This window comes from Carcharodon carcharias, chromosome 8 (genome assembly GCF_017639515.1).
Source record: "Carcharodon carcharias isolate sCarCar2 chromosome 8, sCarCar2.pri, whole genome shotgun sequence".
In the NCBI taxonomy this organism is placed as follows: domain Eukaryota; kingdom Metazoa; phylum Chordata; class Chondrichthyes; order Lamniformes; family Lamnidae; genus Carcharodon; species Carcharodon carcharias.
The window spans coordinates 52,979,244-52,999,866 of NC_054474.1; the positions used below are offsets into that span (position 1 = coordinate 52,979,244).

General features: G+C 53.9%; 1 protein-coding gene across 1 annotated transcript in view; it reads right to left on the minus strand.

Moving 5' to 3' along the window:
- The window catches only part of psd2 (pleckstrin and Sec7 domain containing 2), a 177,508-nt gene that overhangs the window by 27,454 nt on the left and 129,431 nt on the right, over nucleotides 1–20,623 (minus strand). The window contains exons 10-11 of the mRNA XM_041194379.1: nucleotides 16,971–17,128; nucleotides 2,774–2,918 (exon numbers count right to left, since the gene is read on the minus strand). Of these exons, the coding sequence (XP_041050313.1) occupies nucleotides 2,774–2,918; nucleotides 16,971–17,128 (303 nt within the window). The remainder of the gene's footprint in view (nucleotides 1–2,773; nucleotides 2,919–16,970; nucleotides 17,129–20,623) is intronic.

Sequence of the window (20,623 nt, forward strand, 5' to 3'; positions counted from 1 at the left end):
CCTCCAAGCCACTCACCTGACTTAGAAATATACCGCCATTCCTTCACTGTTGCTGGGTCAAAATCCTGGAACACCTTCCCTAACAACACTGTGGGTGTACCTACATGATATGGACAGCACGAGTTCAAGAAGGTAGCTCACCACCACCTTCTCCAGGGCAATTGGGGATGGGCAATAAATGCCAGCCTCACCAGCGATGCTGACGTCCCATGAATTAATTAAAAAAAGGTCTCCTAGTAGACATCTGTGCACTCTTCTTTCTCAGTCTATTGTTCTGTGTGCAAAGGTGGGTGCTGACAGGCTGGTTCTAATGCATTTTGATCTGCCTTCTTTCCTTGATTTATTTCTCTCTCTCATTCTCCAAATAACACACAAAGAGAAGTATCCCAATTATAATGCCCATTTTAAAAATTAGAATTGCAGACAACTAAAATCTGGTGACCAAAACTCTATCTAATCTCTCCAAAAGCCAAACTCAAAAATTAAGAATTAAAATAACGCCTTGGACTGAGCTGAAGAAAATTGTCACTTCTGATGATCTTGTCAACCAACAGCCATTTATCCTTTATTTGCTGATTTCCAGTCATCCTAGAACATGCCTGCCTCAGTGAAGTGTACTGCAAAAATCACAGGAAATTGTGCATCTCATAATATGCACACTTGCTAAGTATATTTCAAGTTCTCATTTGTCTTTTACAGAAGTTTCCAAATCCCACTTTAAGATCAACAGGTTTGATCTCACAGAATTTCTAATTATTGCCCCTCGCCCAGCATACACTCAATTCCACTGTCACCAGAGATGGCAAACCAGGACATTTATCCTTATATGACAATACCCAGATTAAGGATAAGAAAACTAGCTTTGGTTCAGATACTCTGACTCAGCTTGGTTCCATATAGGAACATAGGAACAGAAGGAGGCCATTTAGCCCTTTAAGCTTTTGCCATCATTCAGTGGCTGATCTGTGACCTCACCTTTGCCCCCTATCGCTTAATACTTTTGGCTAGCAGAACTCTATCCATCTCAGGTTTAAAACTAGCAACTAACCTAACATCAACTGCTATTTGCGCAAAAGATTTTCAAACTCCACAAAAGCAAAATACTGTGGATGCTGGAAATCTGAAATAAGAACAAAAATGCTGGAAAAATGCAGCAGCTAGGCCAGGCAGCATCTGTGGAGAGAAGCAGAGTTAGCGTTCCAGGTCGATGACCTTTCATTAGGATATCAAAACTATTGTCACTCTTTGCATGAAGAAAAGTTTTCTAACAACATTTCTGAAAGGCATAATTCTAATTTTTGGGCTATATCCCCTAGTCCTAGTGCTGAATTGTACATTTATCAGGTGGGTGTAACTCTCGCGATCTTTCAATCAGCGGGCATGCGCAAGAGTCGGGAGCATGACAACAACAATTAAGAGGCCTATTAAGGCCCTTAAGTAATTAATTAACTTCTATTTTTTGCTGCCCGTTCAACCATTCAGTTGGCGGGCGGGCAAATAGGCCAGGCGGCCTTTGCATTTTTTACAAAACCTCATCCACCGGCGGGATGTAGTTTCCAACGGTAAATGAAAAAAACAGAAAAAAATTTTCAACTTCAGTTTAAACATGTTCCTCTTCATGTGACTGACTCACATGTGGGGACATGTTTATATCATCTTTTAAATATTTATTTTTGATTCTCCAATTCTTCAGCTCCCTGAGGCTGCTCTGTGCACGCAGAGAGCTTTCAGTGTGCGCTTCTGCTCACATGCACTGACTTCGGCGCTCGCCCTCCTCCCGCCCCGATCCCAGCAGTGCTGAGCGTTTCAGAGTGCCTTGCACACTGGCTGGCCATTAATTGGCCAGCCAGCCAGCATGAATTCGCGGCCAGGAGCAGATCACGAGTGGCCGACCTTTTCTCGGCTGCTCTTGGGCCGACCTGCCGCACCCGCCCGATGACCTCAAAACTCAGTCCTAGTCTGGCCAACCAATGAAAACCTTTGTTCCCTTAATATTTTGAAAAGTTTGATGAAAACATCATTCAACCTTCTAAATTCCAGGGAATCAACTCTAGTTTGTGTAATATTCAACTTTACTCAGATTGGAGGCACATCAAATTGCAAGATTTATTGCTGGTTCAAAAAATAGCAGTCTGAAATTAGACACTAAAACTCAGAATAACTGCTTTCTGACTGAGGCTTTACTTGCCATTCGGAGTTATGTATGTGCAACATTATAATGATAAATGATGTAATATTTTATTATGTTTTTTCTGGACTGGGCAACATTTCAGTGGAATAAAAGCAAGCCAGATGTTCATACGAATGTTCACAGCCTCACACATTTGAGTTCATTTTTAGTAATATGATTCGATCAATCAGTGGGTTGTGGTATGTTACAGTTCATTCAGGAGTCTAAGTTGCTATGGCCAGATGCACTTTTACATGCATGTTGTAGACTGGAGCTATAGATAGTGATGATAGAGGCTCCAACTTTCATTCCATTATATGGCAGACCAGGAATCTCTTCCATTAATGTGTGTTGGAAGGATTTTCAGTATGATACTCAATCTTCAATTTATGAATGCACTGTCCTTGGCCATCAAATCCTGCGGCAGGACTCAAACCTGGAGCTTCTGGTTCAGAGGCAGGGATGCTACCTACAATGCCATAAAATCTCCACAGATCAATCAGTGGTCCAACTCAATTCCATGGCAAAGATCATTTTGAAAACAGGTATCATATAAACTTCACAGTTAATAATTTTCATACTATATAATTTTATACATTTCACCTGGGAGAGTTTGGTGGTAGACGAAGGGAGAAGAGGCCGGCTGAATTTTTTCAGTGAGCCAATAGCAGCTGGAAAGGAGGGTGCTGAAAAAATGGCAGTTACCAGGTTTATTCTCAATATCCAAGAGTGCATTTCCTCTTCACTTCTGTCAAATGTTGAAAAAGGAGTGTAAATATTACTTTGATAGCAGCTTCAATAATATTTAATATTTATAATATTAAGTTGTTATAGAGCAAAGACAGGAAATGTAATAAGCTTTTCAGGTCTGTATAATATAGTAACCACTTCAGGTGATGCTAGGACAAAACATTATCACAAGTATTCAAAGATAGTAATATGCCATTATAAACATGACTGTGTAACTGATAGCCTTAAAATGAAAATTCCATGATGCCACGTGGAGGCATGATAGAATGGTAATGTCCAAATAATGAATGCATAGGTACAAAGCAAATTTCATACACTATAGATGTAAACAATAATTGTTTTCACATTTTTTGTTTAAATAAAATATAGTGTAGCTGTTAATCATCACCATCTCTCTCTCTTTCTCACATGCCAAAATCTGAAATGAAAAGAAATAAGTACTTTGCAAATGTTGCATCAAAAAGGTTTTAAGATTTTAAATCCAGTTTATTTTGAAATCATTTGAAAACCTCTCATACCCAGACCCTTTTCAGTTGCATTGCTAAAATCAAACTAATATGCTATTGGCACATCTTCACACTGCAAATGTTCAGACTGGACTCAGCTATTTGTATTTTTGTTTTTTAAAACGGTTCCTGTGTGCTATTTCTCTATTGAGAAGTTCAGCACTGTGCAACACACTATCTACAGCAAAGCATGCTACCATGAAAATAATCCAAGAAAGGAAGCAAGATGAAAATACAATTGTAAAACCTGAGGGATAGTGATTCTTAACCAGAAGTAATCAACCGGATATGTATTTCTCTCATTTGTATAAAAAGTTCACTGGACATCAACATGCTCTCATCTGCTTACGTGATTTAAATTGAACATTTGAAAAGCTAATGATTTTTGATCAAGATTGATTATGCTTCCTGAAGTAATGCTTCATTGCAGTAGCTAAGCATATTTAAGTTTAAACATTTATCATTCAATGCTAGAAGGTTAAAAGGAAATGGGAACTGTAAGGTTTTGGAAAAGTAACATGAAAAGCATAAGTGGAAGATTCAGGTGCAGATGAGCCATATCTCTTTAAATGTGCCCATCGTCCCATTTCTATTCTTCACCGATGCACTTGCAGCTCCAAGCCCAATACTAGCTGAGCTTTCCCACGATCAGAATGAGGCTGAATCCCTTGATTAACTGTCAAGTAAATGCAAGCATCTCACCACCCAACTAATGCTCGATTGGAAGGCCTACTCCGGCACCTACCTAAATATTTTTCATCCATTATATTTGCCTCCAATTAGAGAAATAAAGGCAAAGATAGATATTTCAGATTATATTTAATGGGAAAAATATTCCCCCTGTCGGGGGGGAGGTGCGGAAGCTGGCGCGCCACCATTTTATGTGGATGGGCCAATTAAGGCCTGCCCAGCGTGATGTCTGCCAGGAAGCGCTATGCGCTCCCTGTGCGGGCTGGGATGGGGGGTATTCCTTCAGCTGGGAGTGTGCTCTTTCACACATGTGCATGAAAGAGCTCACAGATCCCCCTGAGGCAAAGTGATGCCTCAGTGAGATTGGCTCAGAATTAAAATTTTTAATAGGAATGATAAAAAAAAATTCCCTGACATGTCCCCTCATGTGACATGAGTTGGGACATGTCCACAACGTTTATTGAAAAGTTTGATAAAAATTTAAAAACCTTCATGAAACCTCATCCCGCCCGTTGTTGAGGTTTCATGCTTTTTCTGAAGTCTGCTAGGGCTCCCAGCTTGCCTGCCAACCTTGTGGTAGGATGGGCAGGTCCATTAATTACCTTAATTAGTTTTTCAATGGCCTCAGTAGGCCGTTGACAGGTCAGCGGGTGTGCAGCTGACTTGGCTGCGCCCCTGCCGACCTGAAAATGGAAATGACACAGGGTGATGTCAGCAGGATGTCATCCCGTGTCATATTACACGTTGGCGAGTGGGCCCTGCCCCCACTCGCTGACCAGAAGATCCTGCCCAATGATATGTGGTGTAGTGCCTAATTTAGCTTGGAAATTTGTGCTTAGATGAACTCACTCAATTAAAAGGGATACAGCCATTAATTAGCTCACATTGTTGAATGATGGATGTACCAACAAAAATGATCACGCCAGATCGCTTGGCACAAAATATATCGACCAAATATATAGGAATTAAGAAAAAAGAAATTCAGAAATAGTCACAAGTAGCTGCTACATATTATATGGTTCCTTAAATGCACTTCCTCAAATACCAAGCCCCTAGCAATCCCATTTTATTTCAGCAGCTGGCTAACTGATCACAATACTGGCTTAAAAACTGGGAAATGTGAAAAACAAAATTAAATCATTGAGGACTAATTTTAATATACATGTAACTGTAAGCTAGCAGGCATTTCAGGGACCTTTCCCAATAGCACTGCTGCCATTTTTGTTTTAGCATGCTCAGTCTTTTTTAAAAACAAACTGCCACTCGCCCCCTCTACTGTTCGCCACGTCTCCTGCTTGCCACCTCCCTCCCTGAACTTCCATCTTGCTGTCTCCCTCCCTGATCCTCCAGCTTGCTGCTACCTCTCCTGCTTGTTGCTTCATTTCCTGACCCTCCCACTTGCTGCTTCCCTCCGGCTCGTCGCATCTCTCGCTTGTTGCTTCCCTCCCTTTCGCTTTCACCTGCCTCCCTGATCCTCCCAACCTGCCACCTCCCTCTCTCATTACCACCCCCCGGACCCTGCAGCTTGTCATCCCTTTCACTCACCACTTCCCCAATCCTCACGCTCTGTCCTTGCCACTCACAGCTCTACTTGCTCCCTTGCCCCTCTCCCGAGCCCTTGCTCACAGTGAGGGTTTGGGAGGAGGAAGCAGCGAGTGAGAGGGAGAGCCAGAGGAAAGAGGTGAGCAGGAGGGCTGGCAAGCAGGAGAGGTGGCGAGCTGGAGGGTCAGGAAGGGAAGCAGCGAGCAGGAGATGCAACAAGTGAGAGAGGTAGCAAGTCAGGAGAGGCAGCAGGCAGGAGAGATGGTGAGCGAGACAGATGGCGAGTGGGAGAGGCGGCGAGCAGGAGAGGGGACGCATGGGAGAGGGTGCAAGTGGGAGAGGAGGCGAACGGGAGAGAAGGCACGCGGGACAGGCAATGAGCAGGACAGGAGGTGAATGGGAGAGGCAGCGAGCAGGAGAGGAGGTGAATGGGAGAGGCGGCGAGCAGGAGAGGGGGTGAACTGGAGAGGAGGCACGTGGGACAGGCAGCGAGCGGGAGAGGTGGCGAGTGGGAGAGGAGGTGAATGGGAGAGGCGGCGAGCAGGATAGGAGGTGAATGGGAGAGGCGGCGAGCAGGAGAGGGGGTGAACTGGAGAGGAGGCGCATGGGACAGGCAGCGAGCGGGAGAGGTGGCGAGCGGGAGAGGTGGCGAGTGGGAAAGGAGGTGAATGGGAGAGGCGGCGAGCAGGAGAGGAGGTGAATGGGAGAGGCGGCGAGCAGGAGAGGAGGTGAATGGGAGAGGCGGCGAGCAGGAGAGGAGGTGAATGGGAGAGGCGGCGAGCAGGAGAGGAGGTGGATGGGAGAGACGGCGAGCAGGAGAGGAGGTGAATGGGAGAGGCGGCGAGCAGGAGAGGAGGTGAATGGGAGAGGCGGCGAGCAGGAGAGGGGGTGAACTGGAGAGGAGGTGCGTGGGACAGGCAGCGAGCGGGAGAGGTGGCGAGCGGGAGAGGTGGCAAGTGGGAGAGGAGGTGAATGGGAGAGGCGGCGAGCAGGAGAGGGGGTGAACTGGAGAGGAGGCGCGTGGGACAGGCAGCGAGTGGGAGAGGCGGCGAGCGGGAGGAGTGGCGAGCGGGAGAGGCGGTGAGTGGGAGAGGTGGCGAGCAGAGAGGTGGCGAGCAGGAGAGGCGGTGAGCCAGGAAATGCTGTGAGCGGAATAGGTGGCGAGCAGGAGAGGCAGCGAGCAGGAGTGGCGGTGAGCTAGGAGAGGTGGCGAGTGAGAGAGGTGGTGAGCGGGAGAGACCGTGAGTGGAAGAGGCGGTGAGCGAGAGAGGCCGTGAGCGGGAGAAGCCGTGAGCGGGAGAGGTGGTGAGCGGGAGAGGCGGTGAGCCAGGAGAGGCAGTGAGCGGGAGAGGCGGTGAGCCAGGAAAGGCAGTGACCGGGTGAGGCGGTGAGCCAGGAGAGACAGTGAGCGGGAGAGGCGGTGAGCCAGGAGAGGCGGTGAGCGGCAGGGGCAGTGAGCAGGAGAGGCGGTGAGCGGCAGGGGCAGTGAGCAGGAGAGGCGGTGAGCCAGGAGAGGCGGTGAGCGGCAGGGGCAGTGAGCAGGAGAGGCGGTGAGCCAGGAGAGGAGGTGAACCGGGAGAGGCGGTGAGCCAGGAGAGACAGTGAGCGGGAGAGGCGGTGAGCCAGTAGAGGCGGTGAGCCAGGAGAGGCGGTGAGCCAGGAGAGGTGGCGAGCGGGTGAGGCGGTGAGCCAGGAGAGGCAGTGAGCGGGAGAGGCGGTGAGCCAGGAGAGGTGGCGAGCGGGTGAGGCGGTGAGCCAGGAGAGGCAGTGAGCGGGAGAGGTGGTGAGCCAGGAGAGGCAGTGAGCGGGAGAGGCGGTGAGCAGGAGAGGTGGCGAGCGGGTGAGGCGGTGAGCCAGGAGAGGCAGTGAGCGGGAGAGGTGGTGAGCCAGGAGAGGCAGTGAGCGGGAGAGGTGGTGAGCCAGGAGAGGCAGTGAGCGGGAGAGGCGGTGAGCAGGAGAGGTGGCGAGCGGGTGAGGCGGTGAGCCAGGAGAGGCAGTGAGCGGGAGAGGTGGTGAGCCAGGAGAGGCAGTGAGCGGGAGAGGCGGTGAGCAGGAGCGGTGGCGAGCGGGTGAGGTGGTGAGCCAGGAGAGGCAGTGAGCGGGAGAGGCGGTGAGCCAGGAGAGGCGGTGAGCGGCAGGGGCAGTGAGCAGGAGAGGCAGTGAGCCAGGCAAGGCGGTGAGCCAGGAGAGGTGGTGAGCGGCAGGGGCAGTGAACCAAGAGAGGTGGTGAGCAGCAGGGGCGGAGAGCCAGGAGAGGCAGTGAGTGGGAGAGGCGGTGAACCAGGAGAGGCGGTGAGCGGCAGGGGCAGTGAGCAGGAGAGGCGGTGAGCCAGGAGAGGCGGTGAACCGGGAGAGGCGGTGAGCCAGGAGAGGCAGTGAGCGGGAGAGGCGGTGAGCCAGGAGAGGCAGTGAGCGGGAGAGGCGGTGAGCAGGAGCGGTGGCGAGCGGGTGAGGTGGTGAGCCAGGAGAGGCAGTGAGCGGGAGAGGCGGTGAGCCAGGAGAGGCGGTGAGCGGCAGGGGCAGTGAGCAGGAGAGGCGGTGAGCCAGGAGAGGCGGTGAGCCAGGAGAGGTGGTGAGCGGCAGGGGCAGTGAACCAAGAGAGCTGGTGAGCAGCAGGGGCGGTGAGCCAGGAGAGGCAGTGAGTGGGAGAGGCGGTGAACCAGGAGAGGCGGTGAGCGGCAGGGGCAGTGAGCAGGAGAGGCGGTGAGCCAGGAGAGGCGGTGAACCGGGAGAGGCGGTGAGCCAGGAGAGGCAGTGAGCGGGAGAGGCGGTGAGCCAGGAGAGGCGGTGAGCCAGGAGAGGCGGTGAGCCAGGAGAGGCGGTGAGCGGGAGAGGAAGTGAGCCAGGAGAAGCAGTGAGTGGGAGAGGCGGTGAGCCAGGAGAAGCGGTGAGTGGGAGAGGCGGTGAGCCAGGAGAAGCGGTGAGTGGGAGAGGCGGTGAGCGGGATAGGCGGTGAGCAGGAGGGGCAGTGAGCGGGAGAGGCAGGGAGCCGGGAGAGGAGGGGAGCGGGAGAGGCTGTGAGCCAGGAGAGGCGGTGAGCAGGAGAGATGGCGAGCAGGAGAGGAGGTGAGCGGGAGAGGTGGCGAGCAGGAGAGGAGGTGAGCGGGAGTGGCCGTGAGCGGAAGAGGCAGTGAGCCAGGAGAGACGGTGAGCAAGAGAGGTGGCGAGCAGGAGAGGAGGTGAGTGGGAGAGGCCCTGAGCAGGAGAGGCGTTGAGCGGGGGAGGCGGCAAGCCAGGAGAGGCGGTGTGCCAGGAGACGCGGTGAGCCAGGAGAGGTGGTGAGCAGGAGCGGTGGCGAGCGGGTGAGGTGGTGAGCCAGGAGAGGCAGTGAGCGGGAGAGGCGCTAAGTGGAAGAGGCAGTGAGCCAGGAGAGGCAGTGAGCGGGAGAGGCGATGAGCGGGAGAGGCTGTGAGCCAGGAGAGGCGGTGAGCAGGAGAGGTGGCGAGCAGGTGAGGCGGTGAGCCAGGAGAGGCAGTTGGCGGGAGAGGCGGTGAGCCAGGAGAGGCAGTGAGCGGGAGAGGCGGTGAGCAGGAGCGGTGGCGAGCGGGTGAGGCGGTGAGCCAGGAGAGGCAGTGAGCGGGAGAGGCGGTGAGCCAGGAGAGGCGGTGAGCGGCAGGGGCAGTGAGCAGGAGAGGCGGTGAGCCAGGAGAGGCGGTGAGCGGGAGAGGCGGTGAGCCAGGAGAGGCGGTGAGCGGCAGGGGCAGTGAGCAGGAGAGGCGGTGAGCCAGGAGAGGCGGTGAGCGGGAGAGGCGGTGATCCACGAGAGGTGGTGAGCGGCAGGGGCGGTGAGCCACGAGAGGTGGTGAGCGGCAGGGGCGGTGAGCCAGAAGAGGCGGTGAGCGGCAGGGGCAGTGTGCAGGAGAGTCTGTGAGCCAGGAGAGGCGGTGAGCGGGAGAGGCAGTGAGCAGGAGAGGCTGTGAGCCAGGAGAGGCAGTGAGCGGGAGAGGCAGTGAGCGGGTGAGGCGGTGAGCAGGAGAGGTGGCGAGCGGGTGAGGCGGTGAGCCAGGAGAGGCAGTGAGCGGGAGAGGCGGTGAGCAGGAGCGGTGGCGAACGGCTGAGGTGGTGAGCCAGGAGAGGCTGTGAGCGGGAGAGGCGGTGAGCCAGGAGAGGCGGTGAGCGGCAGGGGCAGTGAGCAGGAGAGGCGGTGAGCCAGGCAAGGCGGTGAGCCAGGAGAGGTGGTGAGCGGCAGGGGCAGTGAACCAAGAGAGGTGGTGAGCAGCAGGGGCGGTGAGCCAGGAGAGGCAGTGAGTGGGAGAGGCGGTGAACCAGGAGAGGCGGTGAGCGGCAGGGGCAGTGAACAGGAGAGGCGGTGAGCCAGGAGAGGCAGTGAGCAGGAGAGGCGGTGAGCCAGGAGAGGCAGTGAGCGGGAGAGGCGGTGAGCAGGAGCGGTGGCGAGCGGGTGAGGTGGTGAGCCAGGAGAGGCAGTGAGCGGGAGAGGCGGTGAGCCAGGAGAGGCGGTGAGCGGCAGGGGCAGTGAGCAGGAGAGGCGGTGAGCCAGGAGAGGCGGTGAGCCAGGAGAGGTGGTGAGCGGCAGGGGCAGTGAACCAAGAGAGCTGGTGAGCAGCAGGGGCGGTGAGCCAGGAGAGGCAGTGAGTGGGAGAGACGGTGAACCAGGAGAGGCGGTGAGCGGCAGGGGCAGTGAGCAGGAGAGGCGGTGAGCCAGGAGAGGCGGTGAACCGGGAGAGGCGGTGAGCCAGGAGAGGCAGTGAGCCAGGAGAGGCAGTGAGCCAGGAGAGGCGGTGAGCCAGGAGAGGCGGTGAGCCAGGAGAGGCGGTGAGCGGGAGAGGAAGTGAGCCAGGAGAAGCAGTGAGTGGGAGAGACGGTGAGCCAGGAGAAGCGGTGAGTGTGAGAGGCGGGGAGCCGGGAGAGGAGGGGAGCGGGAGAGGCTGTGAGCCAGGAGAGGCGGTGAGCAGGAGAGATGGCGAGCAGGAGAGGAGGTGAGCGGGAGAGGTGGAGAGCAGGAGAGGAGGTGAGCGGGAGAGGCCGTGAGCGGAAGAGGCAGTGAGCCAGGAGAGACGGTGAGCAAGAGAGGTGGCGAGCAGGCGAGGAGGTGAGTGGGAGAGGCCCTGAGCGGGAGAGGCGTTGAGCGGGGGAGGCGGCGAGCCAGGAGAGGCGGTGAGCTGGGAGACGCGGTGAGCCAGGAGAGGTGATGAGCGGGAGAGGCGCTAAGTGGAAGAGGCAGTAAGCCAGGAGAGGCAGTGAGCGGGAGAGGCGATGAGCGGGAGAGGCTGTGAGCCAGGAGAGGCGGTGAGCAGGAGAGGTGGCGAGCAGGTGAGGCGGTGAGCCAGGAGAGGCAGTTGGCGGGAGAGGCGGTGAGCCAGGAGAGGCAGTGAGCGGGAGAGGCGGTGAGCAGGAGCGGTGGCGAGTGGGTGAGGCGGTGAGCCAGGAGAGGCAGTGAGCGGGAGAGGTGGTGAGCCAGGAGAGGCGGTGAGCGGCAGGGGCAGTGAGCAGGAGAGGCAGTGAGCCAGGAGAGGCAGTGAGCGGGAGAGGCGGTGAGCCAGGAGAGGCGGTGAGCGGGAGAGGCGGTGAGCCAGGAGAGGCGATGAGCGGGAGAGGCGCTAAGTGGAAGAGGCAGTGAGCCAGGAGAGGCAGTGAGCGGGAGAGGCGATGAGCGGGAGAGGCTGTGAGCCAGGAGAGGCGGTGAGCAGGAGAGGTGGTGAGCAGGTGAGGCGGTGAGCCAGGAGAGGCAGTTGGCAGGAGAGGCGGTGAGCCAGGAGAGGCAGTGAGCGGGAGAGGCGGTGAGCAGGAGCGGTGGCGAGCGGGTGAGGCGGTGAGCCAGGAGAGGCAGTGAGCGGCAGGGGCAGTGAGCAGGAGAGGCGGTGAGCCAGGAGAGGAAGTGAGCCAGGAGAAGCAGTGAGTGGGAGAGGCGGTGAGCCAGGAGAAGCGGTGAGTGGGAGAGGCGGTGAGCCAGGAGAAGCGGTGAGTGGGAGAGGCGGTGAGCGGGATAGGCGGTGAGCAGGAGGGGCAGTGAGCGGGAGAGGCAGGGAGCCGGGAGAGGAGTGGAGCGGGAGAGGCTGTGAGCCAGGAGAGGCGGTGAGCAGGAGAGATGGCGAGCAGGAGAGGAGGTGAGCGGGAGAGGTGGCGAGCAGGAGAGGAGGTGAGCGGGAGTGGCCGTGAGCGGAAGAGGCAGTGAGCCAGGAGAGACGGTGAGCAAGAGAGGTGGCGAGCAGGAGAGGAGGTGAGTGGGAGAGGCCCTGAGCAGGAGAGGCGTTGAGCGGGGGAGGCGGCGAGCCAGGAGAGGCGGTGAGCCAGGAGATGCGGTGAGCGAGGAGAGGTGGTGAGCAGGAGCGGTGGCGAGCGGGTGAGGTGGTGAGCCAGGAGAGGCAGTGAGCGGGAGAGGCGCTAAGTGGAAGAGGCAGTGAGCCAGGAGAGGCAGTGAGCGGGAGAGGCGATGAGCGGGAGAGGCTGTGAGCCAGGAGAGGCGGTGAGCAGGAGAGGTGGCGAGCAGGTGAGGCGGTGAGCCAGGAGAGGCAGTTGGCGGGAGAGGCGGTGAGCCAGGAGAGGCAGTGAGCGGGAGAGGCGGTGAGCAGGAGCGGTGGCGAACGGGTGAGGCGGTGAGCCAGGAGAGGCAGTGAGCGGGAGAGGCGGTGAGCCAGGAGAGGCGGTGAGCGGCAGGGGCAGTGAGCAGGAGAGGCGGTGAGCCAGGAGAGGCGGTGAGCGGCAGGGGCAGTGAGCGGGAGAGGCAGTGAGCGGGAGAGGCAGTGAGCCAGGAGAGGCAGTGAGCGGGAGAGGCGGTGAGCCAGGAGAGGCGGTGAGCGGGAGAGGCGGTGAGCCAGGAGAGGTGGTGAGCCAGGAGAGGCAGTGAGCGGGAGAGGCGGTGAGCCAGGAGAGGCGGTGAGCGGCAGGGGCAGTGAGCAGGAGAGGCGGTGAGCCAGGAGAGGCGGTGAGCGGGAGAGGCGGTGATCCACGAGAGGTGGTGAGCGGCAGGGGCGGTGAGCCACGAGAGGTGGTGAGCGGCAGGGGCGGTGAGCCAGAAGAGGCGGTGAGCGGCAGGGGCAGTGTGCAGGAGAGTCTGTGAGCCAGGAGAGGCGGTGAGCGGGAGAGGCAGTGAGCAGGAGAGGCTGTGAGCCAGGAGAGGCAGTGAGCGGGAGAGGCAGTGAGCGGGTGAGGCGGTGAGCAGGAGAGGTGGCGAGCGGGTGAGGCGGTGAGCCAGGAGAGGCAGTGAGCGGGAGAGGCGGTGAGCAGGAGCGGTGGCGAACGGCTGAGGTGGTGAGCCAGGAGAGGCTGTGAGCGGGAGAGGCGGTGAGCCAGGAGAGGCGGTGAGCGGCAGGGGCAGTGAGCAGGAGAGGCGGTGAGACAGGCAAGGCGGTGAGCCAGGAGAGGTGGTGAGCGGCAGGGGCAGTGAACCAAGAGAGGTGGTGAGCAGCAGGGGCGGTGAGCCAGGAGAGGCAGTGAGTGGGAGAGGCGGTGAACCAGGAGAGGCGGTGAGCGGCAGGGGCAGTGAGCAGGAGAGGCGGTGAGCCAGGAGAGGCGGTGAACCGGGAGAGGCGGTGAGCCAGGAGAGGCAGTGAGCAGGAGAGGCGGTGAGCCAGGAGAGGCAGTGAGCGGGAGAGGCGGTGAGCAGGAGCGGTGGCGAGCGGGTGAGGTGGTGAGCCAGGAGAGGCAGTGAGCGGGAGAGGCGGTGAGCCAGGAGAGGCGGTGAGCGGCAGGGGCAGTGAGCAGGAGAGGCGGTGAGCCAGGAGAGGCGGTGAGCCAGGAGAGGTGGTGAGCGGCAGGGGCATTGAACCAAGAGAGGTGGTGAGCAGCAGGGGCGGTGAGCCAGGAGAAGCAGTGAGTGGGAGAGGCGGTGAACCAGGAGAGGCGGTGAGCGGCAGGGGCAGTGAGCAGGAGAGGCGGTGAGCCAGGAGAGGCGGTGAACCGGGAGAGGCGGTGAGCCAGGAGAGGCGGTGAGCCAGGAGAGGCGGTGAGCCAGGAGAGGCGGTGAGCCAGGAGAGGCGGTGAGCCAGGAGAGGCGGTGAGCGGGAGAGGAAGTGAGCCAGGAGAAGCAGTGAGTGGGAGAGACGGTGAGCCAGGAGAAGCGGTGAGTGTGAGAGGCGGGGAGCCGGGAGAGGAGGGGAGCGGGAGAGGCTGTGAGCCAGGAGAGGCGGTGAGCAGGAGAGATGGCGAGCAGGAGAGGAGGTGAGCGGGAGAGGTGGAGAGCAGGAGAGGAGGTGAGCGGGAGAGGCCGTGAGCGGAAGAGGCAGTGAGCCAGGAGAGACGGTGAGCAAGAGAGGTGGCGAGCAGGCGAGGAGGTGAGTGGGAGAGGCCCTGAGCGGGAGAGGCGTTGAGCGGGGGAGGCGGCGAGCCAGGAGAGGCGGTGAGCCGGGAGACGCGGTGAGCCAGGAGAGGTGATGAGCGGGAGAGGCGCTAAGTGGAAGAGGCAGTAAGCCAGGAGAGGCAGTGAGCGGGAGAGGCAGTGAGCGGGAGAGGCGATGAGCGGGAGAGGCTGTGAGCCAGGAGAGGCGGTGAGCAGGAGAGGTGGCGAGCAGGTGAGGCGGTGAGCCAGGAGAGGCAGTTGGCGGGAGAGGCGGTGAGCCAGGAGAGGCAGTGAGCGGGAGAGGCGGTGAGCAGGAGCGGTGGCGAGTGGGTGAGGCGGTGAGCCAGGAGAGGCAGTGAGCGGGAGAGGTGGTGAGCCAGGAGAGGCGGTGAGCGGCAGGGGCAGTGAGCAGGAGAGGCAGTGAGCCAGGAGAGGCAGTGAGCGGGAGAGGCGGTGAGCCAGGAGAGGCGGTGAGCGGGAGAGGCGGTGAGCCAGGAGAGGCGATGAGCGGGAGAGGCGCTAAGTGGAAGAGGCAGTGAGCCAGGAGAGGCAGTGAGCGGGAGAGGCGATGAGCGGGAGAGGCTGTGAGCCAGGAGAGGCGGTGAGCAGGAGAGGTGGTGAGCAGGTGAGGCGGTGAGCCAGGAGAGGCAGTTGGCAGGAGAGGCGGTGAGCCAGGAGAGGCAGTGAGCGGGAGAGGCGGTGAGCAGGAGCGGTGGCGAGCGGGTGAGGCGGTGAGCCAGGAGAGGCAGTGAGCGGCAGGGGCAGTGAGCAGGAGAGGCGGTGAGCCAGGAGAGGCGGTGAGCGGCAGGGGCAGTGAGCAGGAGAGGCGGTGAGCCAGGAGAGGCAGTGAGCGGGAGAGGCGGTGAGCCAGGAGAGGCGGTGAGCCAGGAGAGGCGGTGAGCGGGAGAGGCGGTGAGCCAGGAGAGGCGGTGAGCGGGAGAGGCGGTGAGCCAGGAGAGGCAGTGAGCAGGAGAGGCGGTGAGCCAGGAGAGGCGGTGAGCAGGAGAGGCGGTGAGCCAGGAGAGGTGGTGAGCGGCAGGGGCGGTGAGCCAGGAGAGGTGGTGAGCGGCAGGGGCGGTGAGCCAGGAGAGGCGGTGAGCCAGGAGAGGCGGTGAGCCAGGAGAGGCAGTGAGCGGGAGAGGCGGTGAGCCAGGAGAGGCGGTGAGCCAGGAGAGGCGGTGAGTGGCAGGGGCAGTGAGCAGGAGAGGTGGTGAGCGGGAGAGGCGGTGAGCCAGGAGAGGCGGTGAGCCAGGAGAGGTGGTGAGCGGGAGAGGCGGTGAGCCAGGAGAGGCGGTGAGCGGGAGAGGCGGTGAGCCAGGAGAGGCAGTGAGCAGGAGAGGCGGTGAGCCAGGAGAGGCGGTGAGCGGGAGAGGCGGTGAGCCAGGAGAGGTGGTGAGCGGCAGGGGTGGTGAGCCAGGAGAGGTGGTGAGCGGCAGGGGCGGTGAGCCAGGAGAGGCAGTGAGCAGGAGAGGCGGTGAGCCAGGAGAGGCGGTGAGCCAGGAGAGGCAGTGAGCGGAAGAGGCGGTGAGCCAGGAGAGGCGGTGAGTGGCAGGGGCAGTGAGCAGGAGAGGCGGTGAGCCAGGTGAGGCGGTGAGCGGGAGAGGCAGTGAGCCAGGAGAGGTGGTGAGCAGCTGGGGCGGTGAGCCAGGAGAGGTGGTGAGCGGCAGGGGCGGTGAGCCAGGAGATGTGGTGAGCGGCAGGGGCAGTGAGCAGGAGAGGCGGTGAGCCAGGAGAGGCGGTGAGCGGCAGGGGCAGTGAGCAGGAGAGGTGGCGAGCGGGTGGGGCGGCGAGCAGGAGAGAAGGCGAGTGGGAAAGGTGTGAGCCTGAGGCTCAAAGTTATGAGCAGGAGGTAAATTTAAACAATATGATATTAAGAGGGAGATTTTTGGGCCAGTTAGGTTCAAGGTAGCCAATAAGCTTTTAATGTAAAAATTACAAGTCAGGAACATAATCCAACCTCATTACATGTTTTTTTAAGGGACAGTGATATTTATTTTGCATGTTTTAATTTAGCATGCTATTTTTAGAAACACATTAGCAATGCTAAATGAGGGATAGCTGTACTGAAGCTTGAATTATGCGTTCAAGCTGATAGTCACATTTGAACCTTAAGCTAGCCGAGATGCAAGAATGCTACCAACTAAACACCCGCAATTTAGATGCTACACTGCAAGTAAGTGTAAAGCTGACAGAGTTGCAAAACTTGTTTTGCAATCGGCCTACATGTTAGAAAGCAATTCCCACTATGTCCATTTATAAACAATAGAACATTGAAGACTGGAAGGATACTAATCGAGGTCTTTAATATCTAAGAGCTTTAAATTGTGCGTACTTCTTCACCAGTGTAATTCTTGCAATACGGTTTACAATATTATCCTTACAACAAGTTTTCAACAGAAATTTCATGAACGTTACGACAGTAATATACATGAGCTATTAGTTTTTGAAATAGTGCTTATTGATTCAGATTCCAGATTTGCCAGTTCTATCATTTTAAAACGGGACTGACATCTAGCAGGTGGCCTTGCAAGATCCACATCCAGGCTTATAAAGAGAGATGCGGTCAATGATTGACTTGTGATACAATGACATTAAGTACCACTTTATCTGTTGAAGGGTCATGAGGACTCGAAACGTCAACTCTTTTCTTCTCCGCCGACGCTGCCAGAACTGCTGAGTTTTTCCAGGTAATTCTGTTTTTGTTTTGGATTTCCAGCATCTGCAGTTTTTTGTTTTTTTCACTTTATCTTGCTGATTTCGATCAACACTTGAATTTAACACTTGAAACAAATTTAATGTAAATATGTGATGAAAGTTTGGTGCTCTATCAGTTTGCTGCAGCACAAACTTACAGCAATTCAGTGGATTTCAATGGATCTTTTTTCAGTAGTATCATCCTAGCTGGTGCCTCTGAAAAACGTGTTAGGAAATTTGCTGAGCCAACCAGCTGATAATGAACAAATAACTTAGCGTGTTACACTAGCTGACAACTAACACCACAAAAATCAATTTCCAAATTAAATTTGGTGCAATATACAACATATATGCTTAAAATAGATATGTACAATATTCTTACGGTGCTTGGAACAGAAAGACTCTCCAGTCTGCTGTCTTCAATTTAAGAACATTGGGCCGTTTACTGTAATCAATAGCCTTTGTTGCTAATGCATGGTGTATGCGAATAGCGTTTTTCAGATCCACTTCAGACAAATCTCTGTCTAGTTTATATTCATCCTGCAGGAGATACAGGTAAATAGAATAATTATGTTTTATATCTTGAAGGTTCATTATAATTGATGAGAAGAAAACGACAAATTATAGGATGTAAACAATTCCATTCTATTACATGGTTTAAAATAAAAGCACTCTTTTTTGACAAAATTTCTCGCCATTCCCCTATTTCATCTCATGCGCTCCAACAGTCCTTCAATACTTTATCCAACTGGCTATTCATTGGGTTTGAATCAAGAGAACGTTTGTCAGCCAACTATATAATGTGGAGGAATCTTATTTCAGTCTAATTGTATTTCCATCTTCCCACCAGAAATCTGTTTCTTCCCCCATTCCTTAACCCAGGAAGTGATGAGGCTAATAGTAGTGTTCCAAGATTTAATGTTTCTGCTGAAGACACATAAATTACTTCCAGTGAATAAAGTGTATTACACCAACTAAAATTTCTAATTTGCAGTAATATTTATCTCATGCATCATTAATTTTCCAATAAATATTCTGAAAGGCCTAAACTCAACAGGTTATCAGTAATAATTTGAGCTGATGATAGTCAGGCAAATTAAGTATTACATGTTGCATGTGCAGCACAGGTTTACCAGAATGATTGTGGGGTTAAAAGAGTTAAATTATGAGGATAGCACCTGCAGCTATGTTCTGCATTGAATTTTAACCCGGAAGGAACATGATGCTTATTAAGTCTGAATGAAGTCTAGTTGATTTTATTATGACAAGTTTCAGGTGAAAAAGCTGGCGGACAGACACAAAAAAATTAAGTTAAAAAGCTAATGGAATGGTGACGTTTATCTCAAGAGAGCTGGGAAAAGAAGGGTGTAAGTAAAGCTCTGGTTAGATCCCATTTCGATAACCGTGTTCAATTATGGGCATCACACCTCAGGAAGTAAATACTGACCTTGGAGGAGGTGCAGCACAGATTTCAGGCACTCTGTGTCTGAACAAGGGAGCTGTCATTGTGCAGGGGAGCGGTTGCTGAAAGCCACACACCTGCCCTTGTCTCTGAACCTCTCCCCTTGACCCCCACCCTGCAATCCCCATCTCACTTTCACTCACCTTCGATCTAGGGTCCCATGAAGATCCTGGGCCCCTGGCAGGTACAATGCCACCAGCTCCCACTGACAATGGTGGCATGAGGAGCTGCCAGAGGCTTGCCTCTGATTGGCTAGTAGCTCTCGGCAGGTGGGACTTCTGCCTCCAGGGACCTCAACTAGGATGAAGGCTGGATGGTGCCCATGTACTTAAATGCCTGAAGGACACTTGAATCCATCGAGCCTCCCAAATGGAACTGACGGGAGCTAGTTCTCCAACAGGTGGGTGAGACTCCTGTAGATCTGACAAAATCCAGGCCCAGGATGCACTTCTTCACACTAAGGATAGTGGCAATCTGAAACACTCTCCTTCAGAGAGCTACTGAAGATAGGTCAATAGGGGAGGTTGTGTCGTAGTGGTATTGTCACTGGACTAATGTTCCAGAGGCCCAGGGTAATGCTCCAGGGACCCAGGTTTGAATCCTACCATTACCGATGGTGACATTTGAATTCAATAAAAATCTGGAATTAATAGTCTGATGATGATCATGAAACCATTGCTGATTGTTGTAAAAACCCAGCTGATTCACTAAAGTACTTTAGGTAAGAAGATCTGCTGTTCTTACCTGGTCTAGCCTACGTGTGACTCCAGACCCACCAGCAATGTGGTTGACTCTTAAATGCCCTCTGCACAAGGGCAATTAGGGATGGGCAATAAATGCTGGCCTAGCCAGTGGCGCCCAGAACCCATGAACAAATAAGAAAAAAAATAACAATGAGACTCATAAGACTTTTGTTAGTAAGGGTATTGAACTAAGTCAGGTTAAGTTACAGACCAGTCATGATATAACTAAATGATGGAACAGGCTTGGGTTTGTGGCCTAATCCTGTTCCTATGTTTTTATCTTCCTACTTGTGAAATGCATTCCAGTATACATGAAAGATGTTAACCTGTTTGCTGCTAATATTCACAAAATATACCTAGACACAGGGTTAGTTTTGTACATTTTGTTTTCTCATTAAAGTCAATTAAAAATAAAATAACACATACAGTACATAGGATTGGAATCAATGCTTAATATTATGTACAGCATAAATTTATTTGGGATTTTCATTCGATTTTCAGTTTTTTTGTCATATATGTTTTTACTGTAAGGATTAATAATTTGACATCAGCATGCTTAATTTAAATGTAATTTTCTGTAGGCAGGCCAGAAATTGCAGACAAGGTTCATCTCGTTGAGGGGGGAAAGAGGAATAGCAGCAAGGCAGGACCTTTCCCTACCACTTTGACTCCCTCTGAACCATGTGCATTTTTTTGGCGATATACTGATGGGGTTTCCCAAAGTAAAGAAAAAAAACTCCACTGTTTGGCCACAAAATCTAAGCTGTGCATTAGTGAGACTGCTGCTGCTCAAGTGGATGGGGGAATAAATGAATCTGGGATTCCGGGCATGACAACATTTGCAAGCGGGGGTGGTGAAGGAGTGTCCAGCATTGTTCTATGTCAGGATGGAAGGCGGGAAATACAGACTGAAACAATGAAGCGGCAGCAGGTCTCACCACTGGATTTTGGCTCATTCCCTGTCACTATCCTGCCCCATTTCAGGTGGATTGCAGAAAAGAGTAAAGAACACCATGTATATGCATTAGGATAGAGTTTTCATTTTGGACACAATCAAGTCCAGCAAATATGCTGAGGATTGCGATGGCTGGGTTACAGTTCAAGTTTCTGCATAAATTAATTTGCATAATCACAAATGTAAATCATTCGTGAGCCAACACAATCAGGCAGTATTATAGAATGTAATTGAGTTTTTTTCCTGACCATTATAAAGTAAACCTTGATGTATGATGGTACCATTTCATAGGTGAAGATGTGTTCATCAGCAAAAGCATTTTTAATAAGTGTTCCGTCCTTCACCTGTGAGTAACCTCAACTAAAATCACTGAAAATGACATTATAAAACTACACTGAACCATTTAATAGTTTCATTAGCATACACTGGTCAGTTTCTAAGTAAATAAAATATTGTTTAACTTGAAAAAACACTTTTAAAATGTGCCTACTAGTGACAGAATGCCTAGGAAAATGCGCATAATTTGAACAGCCTTCTCAAATCGCTAAGTCTGCAGAATATCATAATTTTGACATAGCAGCGAGGCCAGTTTTGTGGGCAGGGCCTCATCTGGGCAAAATTGAATATTAAACCAGCATAAACGAATGTGGGCAACACAAATGGATGTGGTTATCGGCATAACTCACTTAGGTTTAAAATTTTCTGATCTTTTGTGCTGGTTCGGTCAATTCTGCCCAGATATTGCTGATGTTACTAGTGTTAAGAAGTGGCAATTCTACCCCATTTATCGCTCCTTTAACAAAACAACTCATTACAATAGGCAGATACATCATATTACATGCTTCTAGTAACTTTTAGTTTGGATAACAGATGCT